At 40.5% G+C, this 21,395-nt stretch overlaps 1 protein-coding gene and 1 long non-coding RNA gene across 5 annotated transcripts in view; one reads left to right on the top strand and one right to left on the bottom strand.

Annotated features, from left to right (window-relative positions):
• The window catches only part of LOC102470438 (uncharacterized), an 11,207-nt gene extending 3,527 nt beyond the window's left edge, over window positions 1-7,680 (top strand). Inside the window, exons 2-3 of one of the 2 annotated variants that reach the window (XR_337451.3) lie at window positions 6,531-6,678; window positions 6,870-7,680. This is a non-coding gene — a long non-coding RNA (uncharacterized LOC102470438). Of the gene's footprint in view, window positions 1-6,530 lie in introns of both variants that reach the window. The other variant, XR_003547961.1, reaches the window with a different exon arrangement.
• Window positions 7,564-21,395, bottom strand: part of DPY30 (dpy-30 histone methyltransferase complex regulatory subunit) — a 33,392-nt gene continuing 19,560 nt past the window's right edge. For all 3 annotated transcript variants that reach the window (XM_006168810.3, XM_006168812.3, XM_006168811.3), the window contains exons 4-5: window positions 11,836-11,978; window positions 7,564-7,825 (exon numbers count right to left, since the gene is read on the bottom strand). In XM_006168810.3, coding sequence (XP_006168872.1) covers window positions 7,753-7,825; window positions 11,836-11,978 — 216 coding nt within the window. In that variant the 3' untranslated portion in view covers window positions 7,564-7,752. The remainder of the gene's footprint in view (window positions 7,826-11,835; window positions 11,979-21,395) is intronic.

Genomic DNA, 21,395 nt, shown 5'->3' with positions numbered 1-21,395 from the left:
ACTCTGTCCCTCTATGGTCAAATTAAAATAAGTAAATAAAATTAAATAAAACAATAAAAAAAAGAATTCTTTGAGACCACTAGATGGCATAATGGTTGCAACTCCCATAGTTGACCACGGTTTGAGTCCCAGACCCAGTGGCTAAAAACACATATTGGGCACATCTGCCTGCATGCCCAAAATTCTGAGAGGACAATGGAGAAGGGACTGCGGCATGGCCATCCCCCCCGGGGGGGTGATTTCTTGCTTTGTATCATTTTTTAATTTGACCAGAAAGAGGCAGAGGAATAGTGAGAAAGCAAACCGCCAAGTACAGGACTAAAACCACAGTTGACCATGTGGGCATCCAGAGCCTTAACCACCATGACACCTGCTGGCCCCCACATATTTATTGCTAATATTCAGAATTCTCAGAAATGAAAAAGCTGAGTGAAAAGATATAAACTGTTTTTAAAAGTTGACAAGTTTGTTTCAGTTTTTCCTTTTAAGAATTATTTAACATTATTATTGTTTTTTAATTTGCTGTAGAGCACATGTCCTAACTAGAGGCATGGGGGAGGGGTGTGACAAGGAGCAGAAGGAGTAAAAAGCAAGCTGCTATGTCCAAGACTCAAATCGCCCGTGTGAGTCCAGCACCTTAACCACACCTTTATTTTTTTTTTTTTTTTTTTTTTTTTCTATAGGGGGTGTGCTCACTGGAGAGAGACAGGGAGAGACATGGATGAGATGAGCACACCACAATCTTTTCTCCTACATCCTCCTCTTGGGATTCTAGGCAATCACACACAAGCATTGAGCATGTTTTTCAATGAGTTCGGGACTCAAACAGCAAAGTTGGCCACGTGGGATCCAGTCACCTTAACAACCATGCTATCGCCTGCTCCCAAGGATGACAAGGTTTTTTCCTAAAGACAAATATTACCAACTGCACATTTTATCCCTTGTGACCTATTTTCCACTATTATATGTATTCCTTCCTAATTTATACCCATAGTTTTTTTGTTTTGGTTTCTTTTTTTTATTAGCCTTTGCCATAAGGCATGTGTGCTTGTCAGAGAGACACAGAGGAAAAGTGAGAAAACTCCCCCAGTGGGGATAGCCATTGTAATCCCTCTTCCATTCTGAGATTTAGGGCACACATGCACAGGTACCTGGCATGATTTTCAAGCTGCTAGGTCCTGGATTTAAAGTGCACCCACTCATGTGGGAGTCCAACTGCATTAACCACCATACCACCTGCTGGGCCTTACCCAGAGATTTTTAAACAAGTAGATTCTCAGTTATAGTCATTTTCAGGTTTCATCTTTGTACTTCATGTATAGGTCTCTACTTTGTTTAAAGCATTTTAGGAATCCAGCCCAAAAAAATATCTGGCTACAGTACTTTCTGCTGTTCCTATAATCATTCTGTCATGTCTCTAAAAGACAGTGTGAATTTTTTTTGTAACAAAAAATTATTTTATTTATCTTTATTTATTTGTTTTAATTTGACCAGCAAAGGACAGAGTGAGAGAGAGAGAGAGGGAAAGTGAGAAAGCAAGTCGCCAGGTCCAGAACTCAAACTGCAGTCGGCCATGTGGGAGTCCTGCGCCCTTTAATCAGTATGCTACCTTCCGGTTGTAAATATCTCTTTTAAAAAAAAGAGAGAGAGAGACCAGCAGATGGTGTGATGTTTACATTGCTGGAATCCCCTGTAGCCGACCACAGTTCGAGTCCCAGACCCAGACCCGGCAACTTAAAACTCACACCAGGAGTGTGCGTGTATGCAGGCCCAAAATCCCAAAAGGAGAATGGAGAAAGGATTGCTGTGACCATTCCCCCTTAGGCGTGATATCTCACTTTCTTGTCCAACTCTCCAGAGAGCAAACACAGCCTACAGCAAAAATCTAAGGGAAAAGGAAATTCTAATCAGTAAGCTTAAGAGTGTGAGGCCTTTCAGTGGTGATTAGGTCATTCATGAATGAAATTAGTGCCCTTTTAAGAGACCCCAGGGAGCTAGCTAGTCCATTCCACCAAGTAAGGACACAGCTAGAAAGCACTATCTATGGGGACCAGTAGATGGCACAATGGTTACATTGCTTAAAATTCATGCTGGGCACGTGGGCACATGGAGGAGAAGGGATTGCGGTATGGCCATTACCCCTGGGGGGTGATTTCTCACTTTCTGTCTCTGTCTCTCTAGCAAGCGCACATGCCCTGTAGCAAAAGTCTCTCTTAAAAAAAAAGAAAGCACTATCTATGAACTAGAGAAACAGACCTCAAAAGACTGCCTTGATCTTAGACTCTGCAGATTCTAGAACTGTGAGAAATAAACTGTTGTTTATGGGCTACATAATATGTGTAATTTTGTTACAGGAACCCAAGAAGACAAAGACCAAGTGTTTGTACAAAAATGAGGTTGAGGGGCCAGGAGGTGGTAGCATGGTGGTTAAGGTGCTGTACACTCCCACATGGCCAACCATAGTTCAAGTCCTGGTTCTGGTGGCTTGCTTTCTCACTTTCTCACCCTCTTTCTGTGTCTCTCCCTGGTCAAATTAAAATAACTGAATAAATATATATATATTTTTTAATGAGGTTGAAGGCTTTGGAAAATCTCAAAACTACCACATTAAAGGCAAACAAGATGACTGAAGACTGGAGAAAAATACCTAGAATTCCAATTCCTTCTTAAATGTATAAAGTAAATAAATAAATAAATATTTTTGTCACGGGGTGTGTACTCTCCAGAAAGAAAAAGAGGGAAAGTAAGAAATCACCCTCAAGGGGGATGGGATGGCCACACCACAATCCCTTCTCCATTCTCTGCTTGAAATTTAGGGCACACTTACACATGCACTAAACCTATATGCTGCCAGGTCCAGGACTCAAACCACAGACAGTCATGTGGGAGTCCAACACCTTAACCACCATGCCAACTGCTGGCCCAATGTGTAAAATCTTAAAACAACTTTAAAAAACTTTCATATTTATAGACTATGACTCATAGGTGTGGTTTATGGAAGAAAGGTACAGTTCAATCAACCTAAATCTAAAGAAAAATGGGAATTAAAATATTACCATTATAGGGCCAGCAGGCAGCATGGAGGTTAAGTGCCTGGACATGGCCAGCTGCATGGATCAAGTCCAGGACCCAGAAGTTTAAAAATTATACCAGGTTCACGTGAGTACATGCCTAAAATCCCCTGGGTGGGGGTAAGGGTCTCACTTTCTGTCCCTCTGAAGAGTATACATACCCTACAGCAAAACCTTTTTTAAAAACATTACCTATTTAGAGAGATTTTTCCTATTGGGTGTGTGCACTCACTAGAGAGATACAGAGAGAGAAAATGAGAAATCACTGGCCAAGAGGGATACCATACCATAATCCCTTCTCCATTCTCCTCTTGGGATTTTTTGGGTGCACACACACGTACCCAGCGTGAGTTTCAAGTTGGCTGGGTCCAGGACTTGAACTGCAGTTGACCATGTGGGGAGTCCAGCCCCTTAACCACTACACCACCTGCTCGCTCCTAGATTTTTTTTTTTTAAAGAATTACTTATTTAAGGAGCAGCAGATGGCATAATGGTTACATCACTTGACCCCCACATGACTGACCACAGTTTGAGTCCCAGAGGACACCCACTTTAACTGGTGGCTTAAAACTCAAACTGGGAACGTGTGCGTGTGTGCCCAAAATCCTGAGAGGAGAATGATGAAGGGACTACAACATGGCCATCTCCCCAGGGGTGATTTCTGGCTTTCTGTTTCTCCCTCTGTCTTTCCCACAGGCACACATGTCCTACAACAAAACTCTCTCTCAAAAAATAAATAAGTAAATAAATCCTTTTTTTAAAGATTTATTTTAATTTTATTTATTTATTATCATTATTCTTCCATTTTTTGACCAGAGACAGACAGAGAGAAAGGGAGAGTGGAGAAGCAAGCCAACAGGTTTGGGACTTGAACCATGGTCAGCCATGTGGGAGTCCAGCATCTCAACCACCACACCACCTGCTAGTCCCACTCCTTTTTTTTAAATTTGCTACAAGGTATGTGTGCTCACCAGAGAAATAGAAAGTAAAAACACAAGTCCAACAGGTCTAGGACTCGAACCATGATTCACTATGTGGGAGTCCAGCACCTTAACCACCATGCTACCTACTGGCCCAAGATTATTTTTAAGTTAAATAAAAAATTTTAGGAGCCAGCAGGTGGCATGGTGGTTAAGGCACTGGACTCCCACATAGCCAGTCACTGTTCAAGTCCTGGACCTGGTGGCTGCCTTTCTCACTTTCCCTCTCTCTCATTCCTCTCCCCTCTCTGGTGAGCACATATGCCCTACAGCAAATTTAAAAATTAATAATAATAAATAAAATTAAATAATTCTAAAAATTTTTAAAGTTTATAACACATATCATTTATGATTCCTGTGATGTACTTTTTCATCTACCAGCAACCTTAAGAGAGTTTCTAGTGTACACACATACAAGAAAGGCTGATTTTTTTTACCCAAAGAAAAATCTTAAACACACCTGAAACATAGTATCAAGCTGGGTTTGAATCTCTACCCCAAATTTACTTTCTATATAACCTTGAGCAGGGTAACCAAAGCTGTTTCTTCAAATAAAAATTAAGTATTAAAATTAAACTTACTATGGGTCCAGCAGGTGGCATAGTGATTAGGGGTGCTGGACTCCCACATGGCTGGCTGACCACAGTTCAAGTCCTGGACCTGGTGGCTTACTTTCTCTATGTGTGTATGTGTGTGTATGTGTGTGTGTGTGTGTTTGTCTCACTCTAATCAAATTGAAAATAACTATAATGATAAATAAATTTTTTAAAAAATAAACTTACTCTGATTTGGGAGATATGTTAATGCCGTTCAGAGTGGTTATGGTTTCACTGGTGTATACTCATCTCCAAACTCAAGTTGTACACCACATTTACAGATTTTGACATGTTAATCATACCCCAGTAATTTTTGGTTTTGTTTTGCTATAGAGCACATGCGCTCACTAGAGAGAGAAAGAGGGAAAGTGAGAAATCACACCCCAGGGGGCATGGCCATGGCTACAATCCCTTCTCCTCCATCCTCCTCTAGGGATTTTGGGCATGCACGCATACGCGGCCAGAGTAATTTTCAAGCTGCTGGGTCTTGGAATTGAACCTCATTGCTGGTCATGCGGGATCCACATGCCTTAACCTCTACACCACCTGCTGGCCCTTAAAGAGAGTTCTTAAATAAATAAAATTATTTTTTAAAGTTTTGATTACATCAACTCACAAGGGTTGAGGATTAAATAATAATTCATTTAAAGTACTTGGCAGGTGGAGTGCTGCTTAAGGTGCTGGACTCCTACATGGCCGACCACGGGTCGAGTCCTGGACCTGGCCACTTGGTTTCTCATATTCCCTCTCTCTCTCTCTCTCTGTCTCGGTCCCTCTGGTCAAATTAAAAAAAGTAAATAAATGAAGTTAAACAAAATAATTCTTTTAAAAGAAATAAATAATTCTAAAACAAATCTGGGAAATGCTCAGGTTATTAAAGAAAATAATAAATATATAAATATAGTACTTAGCATGATACCTGGCATATGGTGAATACTCATGGAGCAAGTAGATTGTCAACAAAAGACTATTTCTAGCCCCTACTGGTAAAAGTATCAAATTCAAGATTGTCATCCAAGCCTTATCTTAAAAATATTGTACTTCAATACTTTAATGTAACACTAGAAGTAATGAAGCACTAAGTACAACATAATCTCCCAGAACTATATACTAGAATCTAAATGGTCCTTAACCAAAGGTATCCATCAGAATTCCTTAAAAACTTTTCAGCAAACTCACAAACTCATAAGCCTGGGATATATTCCCAAATGTATTATGCTCATTAGGTAGGTAGGTAGGTATAGACAGACGGTATATATATATTAAATCTAGATTTCTACTTTTATAATTATTTATATTTATATTTTAAAAGTTCCTCCAAGGACCTCATGTGAATCGCCAATGAGTAAGTTACTAAGGAAACAGCATTATTGTGATGCTTTTGATAAATCAAAATATTACCCAATTACTATTTATTTGTGTTAAAATAGCACTAAAAAAAAAACATGAGTGTATTAACTTGGGTTGCTCAATTATCAAAATAAATTTGGGGCCAGCAGGTGGCGTGGTGTTTAGGGGCACTGGACTCCCACACAGTCAACTACTGTTTGAGTCCCAGACCTGATGGCTTGCTTTCTCAACTTTCTCTCTCACTGTCCTTTTCTGGTCAAATTAAAATTAATCAATTAAGTTAAATAAAATAATTCTTTAAAAAAAATAAATTTGATAGATTATCTGTGAAAACTACTATATAAGCAGGAGATTCCAGCATTTTCAGGTTATTACTACTCAAGTATAGATCTGCAGATATTAATCACAACTGTAGTACCACCTCCCTACAAGTGTCAGTCCTACTGAAATATCTCCTGTATTAAAGAGAACTATAAGACACACTTCATCAACATTAAGTTTCTAACTTTGCAAAAATGCCTTAACATTTTTAGCTTGGAAACACAAGACTGCGGCTTTCTCAACTTTGGCATCAATGATATTCTGAGGTGGACAACTCCCGAAACGAGAATAAGCATGCCAGCTGTCCTATGCGTCGTGAGCTCTTCAGCAGCATCCTTGGCCTGTATCCACTAGATGCCGGTAGAACTCCACACCTTACTCCAGTTCTGATAAGGAAAATGTGTTTACATATTTCCAAATATCCTGAAGGGTGTGGGGGGGAACACATGAAATCAGTCCCATTTGAAAACCAGTGCTCTGGTTAATGTTTTTCCTATTTCTCCTCAGTTTTCTCTATTTTCTGAACTAGTGAACTATCTATTTCTTCACAGGGGATAATGGGAATAGACTCAAAAATGGACTGCCTGCTGTTTTTGACTGGAAAGGGAAGCAGCAACATTAAGTAACACAAGTACGTCTCACTATCAGCAACACACTGGTATAACTAGGTTTGAATTCCCATTCAGGCACTTACCAGCAGTGCAGTCTTGAGCAAGCCACTCCAAGTTGTTTCCTCATCTGCAAAATGGGAATAATAACATCTACTTTGCAGAGTTGCTATATTAGAGACAATGTAAGTAAAATAGTACTATACCTGATATATAATAGGGCTGCAATAAAGGATAGTTACTGAATTATTACTGAAGGATGATGGCACTGGAAGGTATTGTTCACCTTCTATGATGATTGTATCAGTACTCCAACTTTATTGTGCATTACAGTCACCTGTGATGTTTGTTACACATTGAAGATACCCAGATCCCACCCTTGGAATGGTCCAGGAACGTGATGAGAAAAAAATGACTGAGTTAAAGTTATACTTGAGTCTGCTGTGTTTTTGCTCTGTTGTAAGACTGCAGCATTTGAAGACACAAGAAACAACTCATGAAAACAATTCAAGCATTTAACATATTTGTCAGACAGAACAAAAACTACTTTTAAAATACTGGCATTTTGACAGTTTATTTTGAAGATTATTTTAAAAACAAAGACAATCTGAGAAAAAAATTGCACAGAGTATGCTCATTAAATAAGTGTGATGATTAAATCAAAATAAGGGAAATAGGTTCTCTTCTGAAACTCCGGAAATAAGTTCTGTTGTTTTGAAGGTTCTTATACTTCCAAAAAGGGGGGGAAATCATGGCAATTATAAGCTGCCTCGTAATCATTGTAAATCTACAGTAGCAACCAAGTTTTTCTTTTCTTCCCAATAAGTCAGTTTCGATCTTCAAACTGTGCCTTGTTTTTTAAAAGATAAGATGCTAGAAATTCAATAGGGTTTGGTGGTCTGTAAGGGAAAAGAAATCCAAAGTTTAGAAATATATTAACTAGATATGTTAAATGTACTGTTCCATCTTTTTAAGTTTAGCTCTCATTTTACAAAGGCCACTTGTAATAAATATGATAGAAAGATAGGCAAACAGTCACCATGGCGAGAAATCACCCCCCAGGGGGGATGGTCACGCCGCAATCCCTTCTCCTCCTTTCTTCTCTCGGGATCTTGGGCACGCACGCACACGCGCCCAGCGTGAGTTTTAAGCCACTGGGTCCCGGACGCGAACCGCGGTTGACTATGTGGGAGTCCAGCGACATAGCCATTACGCTAACTGCTGGTTCCCATGAACTCGATTTTAAAAGACAATTTCAAAAGTGTACTAACAATGGGAAGATGATTACCCTAGGGAGAATGACTTGGAGGAGTGACAAAAGAGGTTTTTGAGACGCCAGCAACATTCAGTTTCACGATCTGAGTGCCTGTTACACAGGTATAGTTTAGTTTGTGAAAATTCACCAAGCTGCATTATCTATAAAAAGTGTAATTTTATCTGTATTATCCTTCTATAATAGAACAAAACCAGGGGCTAGCTGATGGCATCATGGTTAAGGCACTGCACTCTCACATCGGTTGACTGTGGTTTGAGTCTTGGACCTGGCAGTCTGAAACTCACACTGGGCGTGTATGTGTGCTTGCCCAAAATCCCAACAGAAGAATGGATAAAAAGGAATTGTGGGGGTTATTTCTCACTTTCTGTCTCTTCAATGAGCACATGTATGCTATAGGGGAGGAACAAAAAAAAAAAAAAAAACAGAACAAAAACAGGATGACTATGGTTCAAATCCCAGACCTTATGGCTTGCTTTCTCACTTTCTCTCTCTCATGAGCACACAAGCCCTATAGCAAAATTTTAAAATAATAACATTAAATAATTATTTGAAAGAAAAAAAAAAGTAACACAGAACAACAGCTATAGCATCACCAAGATATACCAAGACATGAGGATGAACTTCCCAAATAACTAATCAAGGGCAACAACACTTACACAGACATGTTAGTTCTGCTACCTTTCTCTTTTAAGTTTTTTTTGTTTAAACAATGTCTTGCTGTGTCACAATTCCAGTACTTCAGCAGCCCACCAAGCAGCTGATATTAAAGGTACATGCTACTGCTCCTGGCTTAAGATGAGGCAGGAATTGAATGCAGGCCTCCCATGGGCCTGTTATGTTTCTTTTGAAAACAACTTCTAGAGCTAGGAGGTGGTGCAGTGGTAATGCAACAAGTATAGAAAAGGTCCTAGGATGCCAGCAGATGGCTTGGAAGTTACCACATATTTCACTCCTGGGTTCAAGTCCCAGACTCAGCAGCATGAAAATTACGTGGGGCTAATGTATGTGCTTGTCCAAAATCCTGAGAATGAACTAAAGCATGGCCGTCCCCATGGTGGGGTGATTTCTCATTTTTTCCTCTCTCTCTCTGTCTGTCTCACTCTGACAAGCGAACACACCCTATTAAATAAATAAATAAATAAATACTGAAGGAAAAAATAAAAGACAGGTCCTAGGATCACGTTTCAGTAACTCCCCACCCCAGCACACTAGGAGCATGCACATTACATGTGTGCCCAAAATGTAGGCTGGCTGAAACTAGGGTTGGATCCTGGGAGAAAATCTTGTTGGGGGTTAAAGGAGTGTCTATCTGTCCATCTCTCTCTCACTTTCTTACACGGAACAAAAAACAACCTCAAAATAAATCCACTTCTGGGGGCCAACAAGTGTCATGGTGGTTAAGGTGGTAGATTCCCACAGGGCCCACCAAGGTACGAACCTAGACCCAGTGGGTTGAAACTCACACAAGGTGCAATTTTTCACTTTCCCTCTCTCTGTCTCTCTCTGGCAAGTGCACATACCCTATGGGGAAAAAAAATCCACTTCTGGGCTGGCCCTGTAGCACACTGGTTAAGTGCTCTACATTCAGAACTGGATCCCACATTGATGCTTGCAGTTCCAATCCAGGCCCCAGGACCTGAAAAAACATACTAGGCACACACCAAACTGCAGTATAACTATACCCCCTTGGTGGATGTTTTCTGCTTCTCTCTATCTCTCTGGCAAGCGCGTGTATCTTCTGGCAATAAAAACACACTTCTTCCTTTCCACAACAAAATTAAATCAATACTAATTCTACTACCACAAATGCACAGTGCACCTGAGAAGTTAAAACATAAATAAGTTACTACTTCATGCTTATCATCTTTCAGTATTATTTCATTTAGAGAACCAAGATATGGAGAACTGGTTATATCACTGGACTCACACATAGTTGACCACAATTCAGGCCCAGGAGGCAGCAACTTAAAACTCATACCAGGCACATGGGGATGCATGCCCAAAATCCTAAGAATGGAGGAAAAGGGATTGTGGCGAGGCCCTCTCCCCAGGGGGTGATTTCTTGCTTTCTGTCTCTCTGGAGAGTGCATACACCCTACAGCAAAAATATCTCTAAAAAAAAAATTTTTTAAGAATTATTTCATTTAATTGTACTTAATTGGACCAGAAACATACAGAGAGACAGGGGAATCGAGGAGGGAAGCCATCAGGTCTAGGACTAGAACTGCGGTCAGCCATGTGGGAGTCCAGCACCATAACCACCATACCACCTGCAAGTGCCCATACTTATCATCTTTATATAAATTATTTTTGGTGAATAAATAAGTCTTCCAAAAGCTGGGAAACAGCTATTTTAAACTACCATGGGGCCAGCAGTGGTGTGATGGTTAAGGTGCTGGCTGACCATAGTTCAACTCCCAAACTTGTTGGCTAGCTTTCCCACTTCCCTTTCTCTTTCTCTCTGGCTTTCTCTGGTCAAATAAATAAGAATAATTCATAAAGTTAAATAAATAATTCTCTTTTTTATTTATCCATTCATTTATTTTTAGTTTGACCAGAGAGACACAGAGAAAGAGGGAAAGTGAGAAAGCAAGTCACCAGGTCTGAAACTTGAACCATGGTCGGCCATGTGGAGTATCCAGCACATTAATACCACGCCACCTGCTGGTCCCAATAAATAATTCCTTTTTTTTTAAAGGTGAAAATAATGGGGCGAGCAGGTGGTGTAATGGTTAAAATGTTGGATTCCCATGAGGCTGAACATGGTTCAAGTTCCAGACCTGGCAGCTTGAAAATCACACCAGGAAGTTGTGCATGCATACGCAAAATCCTGAGAGGAGAATGGAGAAGGGAATACATGCTGCAATCCCCCCGGGAAGTGATTTCTCACTTTCCCTCTCTTATCCCTTTCTCTCTCTGGCAAGAACACACATCCTATGACAAAAACTGAAAAAAGAAAAAAAACTATGGTGATACTGGAAAATACTTAAGGATAAACTTTAGGAGATAAATATGCAATTATTTATGAAATACCATAAAAAGTCATGTCCCCTGAACTAGTAAGTCAACTCTTAGAAATTTATCATAAGAAAATATCTAAACAAAAGCAAAAGAAGCATAAAAATAGATATATTACCAGGGTGACCAATAAGAACAAAGAAAATTGTACCTAAAGTTTCAACAATTTTATGTAACAATATTAAGTGAAAACTAATACAAAATTACATATATATATATATACCATGATTACGAATCTTTACAAATATATGCATATGATCCAACACTAGTAGAAAAAATTAAAATATCTGAATTGTGAAATTATGGTTGACTTTTTTTTAAGAATTATTTTATTTAACTTTATTTATTTATTTTCATTTGACTATAGAGGGACACTGCAAGAGAAAGTGAAAAAGAAAGCCAACAGGTCCGGGACTGGAATCATGGTCAGCAGTGTGGGAGTCCAGCACCCTTAACCACTACGCCACCAGCTGGCCCCCTGGTTGACTTCTTTAAAAAGTTTAATATTCATGAATTAATATAATAAAAAGTAATTATAAGATAACTAATAGTATTTCTATGAAGGAAGTGTTTAATTTGCTTTCTCTAACTCATTTGCAGACACTATTACCTTACCTTTCTTTTGCAAGTACAGCAAGTCCCTGTAATAAGATAGGCACAACTGTCTGATCCAGGTAGGCACGAGTTGGCAAGGACTGTAGATCCACCTTCTGTTTTGATGACTTTTCTGCATTAATCTTCTCATTTTCTACTATCCTCTAGTGAATTTGAAAAACAATACATGAGTATTCCAAATGACGTTATTTTGAGAAATCAACAACTAACAGAAATATGGCAGTGAGAGAAAAGGCAAATCAGGATGTGTGTTGGCTTAGTGATTAAAGCAGCTGGATCCCACACTGTCAACTATAGCATTCAAGACCTGGAAACAACGGTTGGAAAAAACACTCCAGGCATGTGTGTGTGCATGCCCAAAATCCTGAGAGGACCATGGAGGAGAAGGGATTGCAGTGTGGTAATCTCCCATAGTGTTTTCTCACTTTCTCTCCCCCAACTTGAGTAAACCCACCAGATGGCAAAATTACAAAAAAATGTTAAAAAAACAAAAGGCAAATTAATGACTAGAAAGCTGCTGCTAGATTGCAAACCTCATTATTAAATTTCTTTCAAGGTGTTTCCCCTACAAAGGCATAATATCTAATACCTCAGTCTTTTAATCTGCAGAGACTATACTTTCTCCCTTTCCTTTTTCCTTTATAGAAGTAAATACAAGGTCCCCCTTACCCTCCCCCATGAGAATACCTTCTTATATTGAATTCCAAAAAATCTGGACATGATATTAAGTAGCACTGAATCACAGCAAGAGAGCTATTCCTGTTTCAGTTCTTTAATCAGAGATAATATCAAGGACAAAGTCAGTGTGGTGCTGTCTTTAACACTTGCCAAATTCCTTTCGTAACAGAGAGCAAGCTTCAGACTGAGCCTTGCACTGACAATAGAATCCAACTAAAATTTATTACCAGTTTATATCCACCATTTTCATTTTACTAGTACCTTCTATCACATGAAGAACACTTTTTCACTTATGTTTCCCAGCTGCATGATAAACACACCAGACACATGTGCGTGCATGCCCAAAACTCCAAAAAGAAGGAAAAATGGACAAAATATTGCAGTGGCCATCCTGCATGGTGGGCACTTTCACCCCCCCCCCATGCCTTCCCTTGAGTGCAAACTAAAAAAAGGGAAAAAAGAGAGATCTTGAGATGGTGTAATGGCTATGTCACTGGACTCCGACATAGTCTACTCTACTGTGATTAGAATCTTAGCCTTGGCGGTTTAAAACTCATGACGGGCATATGTGGAGGGGTGCCCAAAATCCCAAGAGGAGAACAGAGAAGGGATTGCCACGTGGCTATCCCAAGGGGTGATTCTCGCTGTCTGCCTGTCTCTCCAGTGAGCACACATACCCTACAGCAAAAATGTCTCTTTAAAAAAATAATTGGGGGCGGGGGGTACCAGCAGATGCCGTAGTGGCTATGTCGCTGGACTCCCGTGTAGTCGACCGTGGTTCGAGTCCTGGACCCTGTGGCTTAAACTTGCATCAGGTGCATGTGTGTGCATGTCCAAGATCCCAAGAGGAGAATGGAGGAGAAGGGATTGCAGCCTGGCCATCCCACAGGGGGTGATTTCTCATTTTTTATCTCTCTCTGTGTCACTGGCAAGCACGCGCACCCTATAGCGCAAAAAAAAAAAAAAATTAAATTAAATTAAAAAATAAAAAATAAATCTCTCTAAAGAGAGAGAGAGAGAATGACTTCAGAAAAAAATGTTAAAACCCCAAAAATGAAGATGATAAACATGGGAAAAATAATATAATATTTAAATTAAATTTAGGGGAACCAGCAGATGGTATCCCTGGACTCCCACATAGTCGTCCGCAGTTCCAGTCCTGGACCTGGTGGCTTAAAACTCACACTGGGCAGGTGTGCATGTGCCCAAAATACTAAGAAGAGAATGGAGAAGGGATTGTGGCATGGCCACCCTCCTAGGGGGTAATTTGCCTCTTTGCTGCTCTGGAGAACACACGCACCCTACAGCAAAAATCTCTCACTCATTCATACATACATGCATACGTAGTTTAGGAAAAATTAACATACTTGTGTTTTTTAAGTTTGCTATAGGGCATATAATCTTGTCAGAAAGAAACAGGAAGAGAAAGTAAGAAATCACCCCCTTGAGAGGATGGCCACGCTGCATTCCCCTCTCCTCCACTGGCCTCTTGGGGATTTTGGGTACACTTGCACATGGGTACAACATGACTTTTAAGCCACCAGGTCGAACTGCCCAGTCAGCCAGGTGGGTTCTAGCACCTTAACTACTACGCTACCTGCTGGCCCCAGCCCTCTCACTAGTACTTTTAACAGACAATGTCTATAAAATACCATCATTTCTGAAATTCTAACTGAGCATTTGTAAAATTTACCTTTTTTGAGAATATTTTATTTAACTTTATCCATTTATTAATTCATTTATTTCCATTTCAGCAGGGGGGGGGAGAGAGAGAGAGAGAGAAAGTAAGAAAGCAAGCCACCAGTTCCAGGACCTGAACTGTGGTTGGCCATGTGGGAGTCCAGTACTCTTAATCACCATGCCAACCTGCAGGCCCCAAAATTTACTTTTCTCTTTTTTTTAAAGAATTTTTATTTAACCTTATTATTATTATTATTATTTTCCAGTTTGATCAGAGAGACAGAGGGAAAGGGAGAGAAAGCAAGCCACCAGTTTCAGGATTAAAACCATGGTTGGCCACATGGGAATCTAGTACCTTTAATCACACCACCTGCCAGTCCCTCAAAATTTACTTTTCTACTACAGAAAAGACTACAAAACTTTTATTTATGAAAACTGACATTATCATCTTGAATGAGATTTCTTCCAAATCAAAATTTACTACGTTAAAACTTCACCTTGACTACCATTTTTAAAATGTGACCATCTTCAAAAGCAGAGCATATTTTCTTTTTTTAGAGAGATTTTTGCTATAGGGCATGTGCACTGGCCAGAGAGACAGAGACAGAGGAAAAGAGTGAGAAATCACCTGGGGGGGGGGGAAGGACAGCCACGCCCAAGTCCCTTCTCTTCCATCCTCCTCTCAGGATTTTGGGCACAAATGCCCACACTCCTGGCCAGAGTTTCAAGCCACTGGGTCTAGGACTCAAACTGTGGTCGGCCATGTGGGAGTCCCACAACATAACCATTACACCATCTGCTGCTCCCACACAAAGCGCATTTTCTTTTTCTTTTTTTTTTTTTTTTAAGGTTTTTTTTTCTGCTATAGGGCACGTGCACTCGCCAGAAAGACAGAGAGAAACAGAGATAGAAAGCAAGAAATCACCCCCCAGGGGGGATGGCCACGCCTCAATCCCTTCTCCATTCTCCTGTCAGGATCTTGGGCACGCACGCACACGCACACCCAGCGTGAGTTTAAGCCACTGGGTCCGGGACTCAAACTCTGGTCACCTACATGGGAGTTCAGTGACATAGCCATTACGCTAACTGCTAGTCCCACAAAGTGTATTTTCTAAAGACAGTCCTGGGCCAGCCAGGTCACATGTGGTTAAGGTGGCTGTATCCCACATGGAGGATTACACAGGTGAGTCTCAGACCCAGCAGCTTGAAGAACACACCAGGCATGTTTGTGTGTGCATGCCCAAAATTCCAAGTGGAGGGGCTGGCATGTGGCATGGTAGTTAAGGACATTAGACTCCCAAGTGGCCAACTATAGCTCAAGTTCTGAACCTGGCAGCTTACTTTCTCACTCCCCCACTCCCCATGCCCTGACTCTGTCCTTCTCTGGTCAAATTTAAATAAATAAAGTTAAATTTAAAAATTCTTAAAAAAAAAAATATCCTGGGGCCGGCACCTGGTATGGTGGTTAAGGGCACTGGACTCTCACATGGCTGACCACAGTCCAACTGACTACAGTTGGACCTGGCAACTTGCTTTCTCACTTTCCCTCCTTCTCTCTCTCTGTCCTTCTCTGGTCAGCTTAAAATAAATAAATAAATAAATAAAGTTAAAACAAAAAAAACAAGGAGAATGGAGAAGGGACTGCAGCATGACCATTTTCCCCCAGCAGGTGCTTTCTCTCTCACCCTCCATCCTGGCAAATGCATTCATTTGAAAGCAAATTCTAAAAGAAAAAAACAAGTAGTACCTAATCAACTTCTATAGATCCTATAATAAATTTCTTAGCCAAATATTTATTTCATGTAAACACTTGCCACATTATTACGTGCCCATTGCTATCTTTTTTTAAAAGAATTATTTAATTTTATTCATTATCATTGTTTTTAATTTGACCAGAAAAGGAGAAAAAGAGAAAGTGGAAAAGCAAGCCACCAAGTTCATGGGACTTGAACCATGATCAGCCAACCTACCCATTGCTGTCTTAATTTTAGTTAAGTCAAAATCTTGAATTAATCTAAATACTTCAAACTACCACAAAAATGAGTCAGTAATAGTGTAGAATATTGATAACAAAAAATGTTTAAAAAGAGGTGATCTTTATAATTTACCAGCTTATTGCTTCCTCTCTAAAAAACTTTGAGTATACAATGTGTACAGAGGAAAGCTAAGCAGACCCTAGTTGTCTCCCTGAGTTGGAAGACAGAGTTGTAAATTCAGAGAGTTCAAAACAACTGTAATACCATTTGCAGGGCAAAGTAACGTAGAAGAGTGTTTCATAGAGAACTGTGCAAAAAGACTAAAGAGACAGCCACGGGCTAGCTAGTGGTGTAGTGGTTAAGGCAGCTAGATCTCATACAGCCAACAGCATGGTTCAAACCCAGGACCCAAAGGCTTGAAAAGCATGCCAGACACGGGTGTGTGCATGCTCAAAATCCCAAGAAGAGTATGGAGAAGAGACTGTGGCATGATAATCTCCTCTAGGGGATGCTTTCTCACATCCTCCTCTACTCTGATCTCTCTTCAATGAGCACATGGGCCCTACAGCCAAAACAAAGCAAAACAAAGAGATAGCCTTCAAGTCCTCAGGTGGGTAACTATCAATGGATAGATGTGAGGCAACTATCCAAGGCAGAGTTCCCCCTGCCACTTAGAAAGGGCAGGAGAATCAGCCCCTGGTGTATATAGGAAGCTGGGAAAAAGTCAAGTTCCCATGACTTAGAATGAGAAAATCTCATAATACATTGAGTACATTGGGTAAAACACTCAAGAGAGGAAATCAGGCCTACAGGCTAAATTGTGCTTTTTTTTTTTAATTTAACTTTATTTACTTACCCATTTATTTTATTTTAATTTGACCAGAAAAGGACAGACAGAGAAAGTGAGGAGGCAAGCTGCCAGGGCCGGGACTTGAACCACAATCAGCCACGTGGGAGTCCAGCATCCTTAGCCACCATGCCACCTGCTGGCCCCTAAATTGCACTCTCTTAACGTAAGCTTAAAACTAAGCCTACAAAGGATCAAACTATTTTCAAGTAACTTAACTATGTCCTAGAACATTCACAATTATCTTAAGAAACACAAAAACATCCAAGACCCCACACAAGGTCAATTCCATAATGCAAAACATCTAAGAAATTACTAAGGGGGGATGGACCAGCAGATGCTGGAATGGTTACATTGCTGGACTCCCATGTAGTTGACTACAGGTGAGTCTCAGAATTTGAGGCTGAAAACTCACAGCAGGCATGTATGCATGTGTGCCCAAAATCCCAAGAGGAGAATGGAAGAGAAGAGAAGTAACTGTGGCATGGCCATCCCCTCACCGGGGATGATTTCTCACTTTTTGTCTCTCTGTCTCTCCAGTGAGGTTACACAACCTATAGCAAAAATCTCTCTCAAAAAAAGAAATCATTAAAAGGACCAACAAATGGAGTAATAGTTACATCACTGGACTCCCACGGAGTTGACCGCAGTTCGAGTCCCGGACTCAGAGGCTTAAAACTCACAGGAGGCACATGTGCACCAAAATCCCAACAGGATTTTTTTTTATTTTTTTATTTTTTGGAGAGGTTTTTTTTTTGCTATAGGGCGCGTGCGCTCGCCAGACAGACAGAGACAAAGAGACAGAAAGCGAGAAATCACCCCCCAGGGGGGATGGTCACGCCGCAATCCCTTCTCCTCCATTCTCCTCTTGGGATCTTGGGCACGCACGCACACGCGCCTGGCGTGAGATTTAAGTCACCGGGTCCGAGACGCGAACCGCGGTCGACTACATGGGAGTCCAGCGACATAGCCATTACGCTAACTGCTGGTTCCGGAGCTACTGGGAACCCGTCCAACAGGATTTTTGAGAAGGGATTGCAGTGTGGCCACCCCCCTTGGGGCATGATTTCTTGCTTTCTGTCTCTGTCTCTCCAGCGAGCACATAGGCTCTACAGCAAAAATCTCTTAAAAAAGAAAATATTTATAATAATCTACAAATAGACCTAGAAATAATACAAGTGATAAAATATTCAAAGTCATTAAAAGTTATAGGGGCCAAAAGGTGGCATGGTGTTTGGAGTGTTAAGACTCCCACAAAGCTGACCACAGTTCAATTCCCAGACCTAGTGACTTTCTCTCTCTTTTTCCCTCTGGTAAGCATACATTTGCTAAAGATAGAAATTATTTAAATAATAATAATAAATAAAATTAAATAATTACTTTTTAAAGAATTATTTTATTTCACTTTATTTATTCATTCATTCATTCATTCATTCATTCAACCAGAGGAACAGAGAGAGAGACAGGGATAAAGAGAAGGAAAGTGAGAAGGCAAGCCGCCAGGGCCAGGACTCAAACCAGTCAGCCATGTGGAAGTTCAATGCCCTTAACCACCATTCACCTGCTGGTCCCTAAATAATTATTTTTTAAAAAGTTACTAAAATATATTCCATGTGCTCAAGAACATAGAAGAAAGCAGCAAATTAGCTAACGAAATATTTGAAGAAATAATAGGGAGCTAGACAGTAGTACAGCAGCAAAACATGATGTTCTCTGAGGGACTCCCACATATGAAGGTTCCCGGTTCAACTCTGGGGATTGGTATGTGAGGCTTGTAGGTACCTATGATCAACAGGTGGCTAGAGGTAGATCCTGGCATCAGAACCCTTCCAGGGTTATGTTCGCTTGTGCATGTTCACGCTCTTTCCCCTCCATCTGGGGAGGGCTGGTTACATGGCTCAGATGTGTAGTGCATTTGGAGCTGGATCTACATAATCAACCAAGGTTTGAACCCTGGCCCTAGCAACTTGAAATTCAACATGCCAGGCACATGTATATGCATGCCTCTCATAGGTTTAAGAGATAGAAGAAAGGGAACTGTGAAGTGGCCACTCACTGAGGGAGTCTTTCTCTTTCTCTCTCTCTCTCTCTCAAATGCACGCACCCTCTGGCAATAAGAAAGTTTTTATGTATATATTTACTTATTTAGGATCTGTCTCATAGTATATGTGCATCTATGGCCAAAATCCTGTAAGGACAGAGAAATGGAGAAAGAATGATTGCACCTCTCCCTCCCTCTCTCTGTTCATCTCTTTCTCTCTAGCAAGCACATGCAACTTCTGGTGATTTTTTAAACTACTTTTTATTATCACTATTAATTCATAAAGTTAGAGAAGCAGAAAGAGCGATCACCAAGTAACATAAACATTCATCCACACTCATTTTTTCTTCATTTTACCATGAAAATGGGTCTGAGGGCTTGGGATGTGGTATTTGGGAATCTGTGCTCTACTGGATCATGACTGTGCCTCTCACATCAAGAAAAGACCATGACCCCAGATAGTAGTGCAGAACATGATGCTCTACAAGGCTGACCCAAGTGGGAAAGTTCAGGATTCCCATTAAGAGACCTCCATAAGTACGCCAGGCATTGATCCTGGTTGCTGAGACTCAGTTGAGGTGTCTAGACCCTGTTGGGGCTGCCTACTCTCTCATTTGCCTCTCTGTCTCAGACTTGCTGTTTCTCTCTGAATCACAAAAGGAAGAAAAAGACTTTTTAAAAATGTGTTACGAACAGCAGGTGGTGTGACGGTTAAAGGTGCTGGCCTCCCACATGGCCAATCAAAGTTCAAGTCCCAAACCTGGGGGCTTGGTTTCTCACTTTCTCTCTCTCTCTCTCTAGTGAGTATACATGCCCTGTAGAAAATTTTAAAATAATAACAATGATAAATAATATTAATTTTTTTTTAAATGTGCTGGGGGCCAGCAGGTGGCTTGGTGGTTGAGGGCACTGGACACTCCCACATGGCTAACCACGGTTCGAGTCCTGGACCTGATGGCTTGCTTTCTCACTTCCTTTCTCTCTCTCTCTCTCTCTCTGTATGTCTCAAATTAAAAATAAATGACTAAGGGAACCAGCAGTTAGCGTAATGGCTATGTCGCTGGACTCCCACGTAGTCGACCGTGTTTCGCGTCCCGGACCCGGTGGCTTAAAACTCACACCGGGCGCATGTGCGTGCGTGCCCAAGATCCCAAGAGGAGAATGGAGGAGAAGGGATTGCGGCGTGACCATCCCCCCTGGGGGGTGATTTCTCGCTTTCTGTCTCTATGTCTCTCTCTGTCTGTCTTGCGAGCGCATGCGCCCTATAGTGAAAACCTCTCAAAAAAATAAATAAATAAATAAATAAATGACTAAATAAAATTTAATAAATAAATTTTGTAAAGATTTTTTTTAAAAAAAGTGCTATGAACAACACGTGGTGTGATGGCTAAAGGTGCTGGACTCCCACATGGCCAACCACAGTTCAAGTCCCAAACCTAGTGGCTTGGTTTCTCATCTTCTCTCTCTCTCTGGTGAGTGCACATATGCCCTATAGAAAATTTTAAAATAATAATGATAAATAAAATTAAATAATTTTTTAAAATGTGCTGGGGGCCAGCAGGTGGCTTGGTGGTTGTTGGCACTGGACTCCCATGTAGCTGACTGCAATTTGAGTCTGGGACCTGGTGGCTTGCCTTCCCACTTTCTCTCTCTCTCTCTCTCTCTCTCTGTCTCTTTCTGATCAAATTAAAATAAATAAATAAATTTTAATAAAACAATTCTTTTTTAAAAAATGCTAATACCCAAAAAGTCTCTTAATTGAGCAGAAAACAAAGTGGTATGGAATATTAATATATTCACCCAATTGAGCAAGGCAATTCAATTAAAAGTTGCAATGTGAAAATAGAATCTCTTAAAACTGTTATCAAACCAGTAAACATTTCCATAAATTTTATAGGCATACATTGTAGTAGGCATATGAACCCTAGGAGTTGGTCAAGATCAGTAAAACCACCAGTCCAGATTGAAAACTTATTTACTTTGCCCACTTACTTCTGGGCAAACTTGGAGAAGAATTCAACTTCTCTGAGGCTTACAGTGCTGAAAATGGATGCAAATTACTCAGGAGTGTGTTCTTGCACATAGTTAAAGGGTTAAAAAACATTAACAGGAACCAATAAGTGGCATGGTGGTTAAGGCAGTGGAGTTCCACATGGCCGACCATAGTTCAAGTTCTAAACCTGGCAGCTTGCTTTCTCACAATTTCCCCCTCTCTCTTCCTCTCTCTCTCTGATAAGCACACGTGCCCGAAAGCAAATTAAAAACTTCTAATAAATCCTAATAAAAATAACTATTAACAGCTATTACTATTAATACTGGGCTTGGTAATGCTCTTTCC

This window comes from Tupaia chinensis, unplaced genomic scaffold (genome assembly GCF_000334495.1).
Source record: "Tupaia chinensis unplaced genomic scaffold, TupChi_1.0 Scaffold146177_1, whole genome shotgun sequence".
Lineage (NCBI taxonomy): Eukaryota > Metazoa > Chordata > Mammalia > Scandentia > Tupaiidae > Tupaia > Tupaia belangeri.
This window is presented reverse-complemented; position numbering and strand designations above follow the sequence as displayed.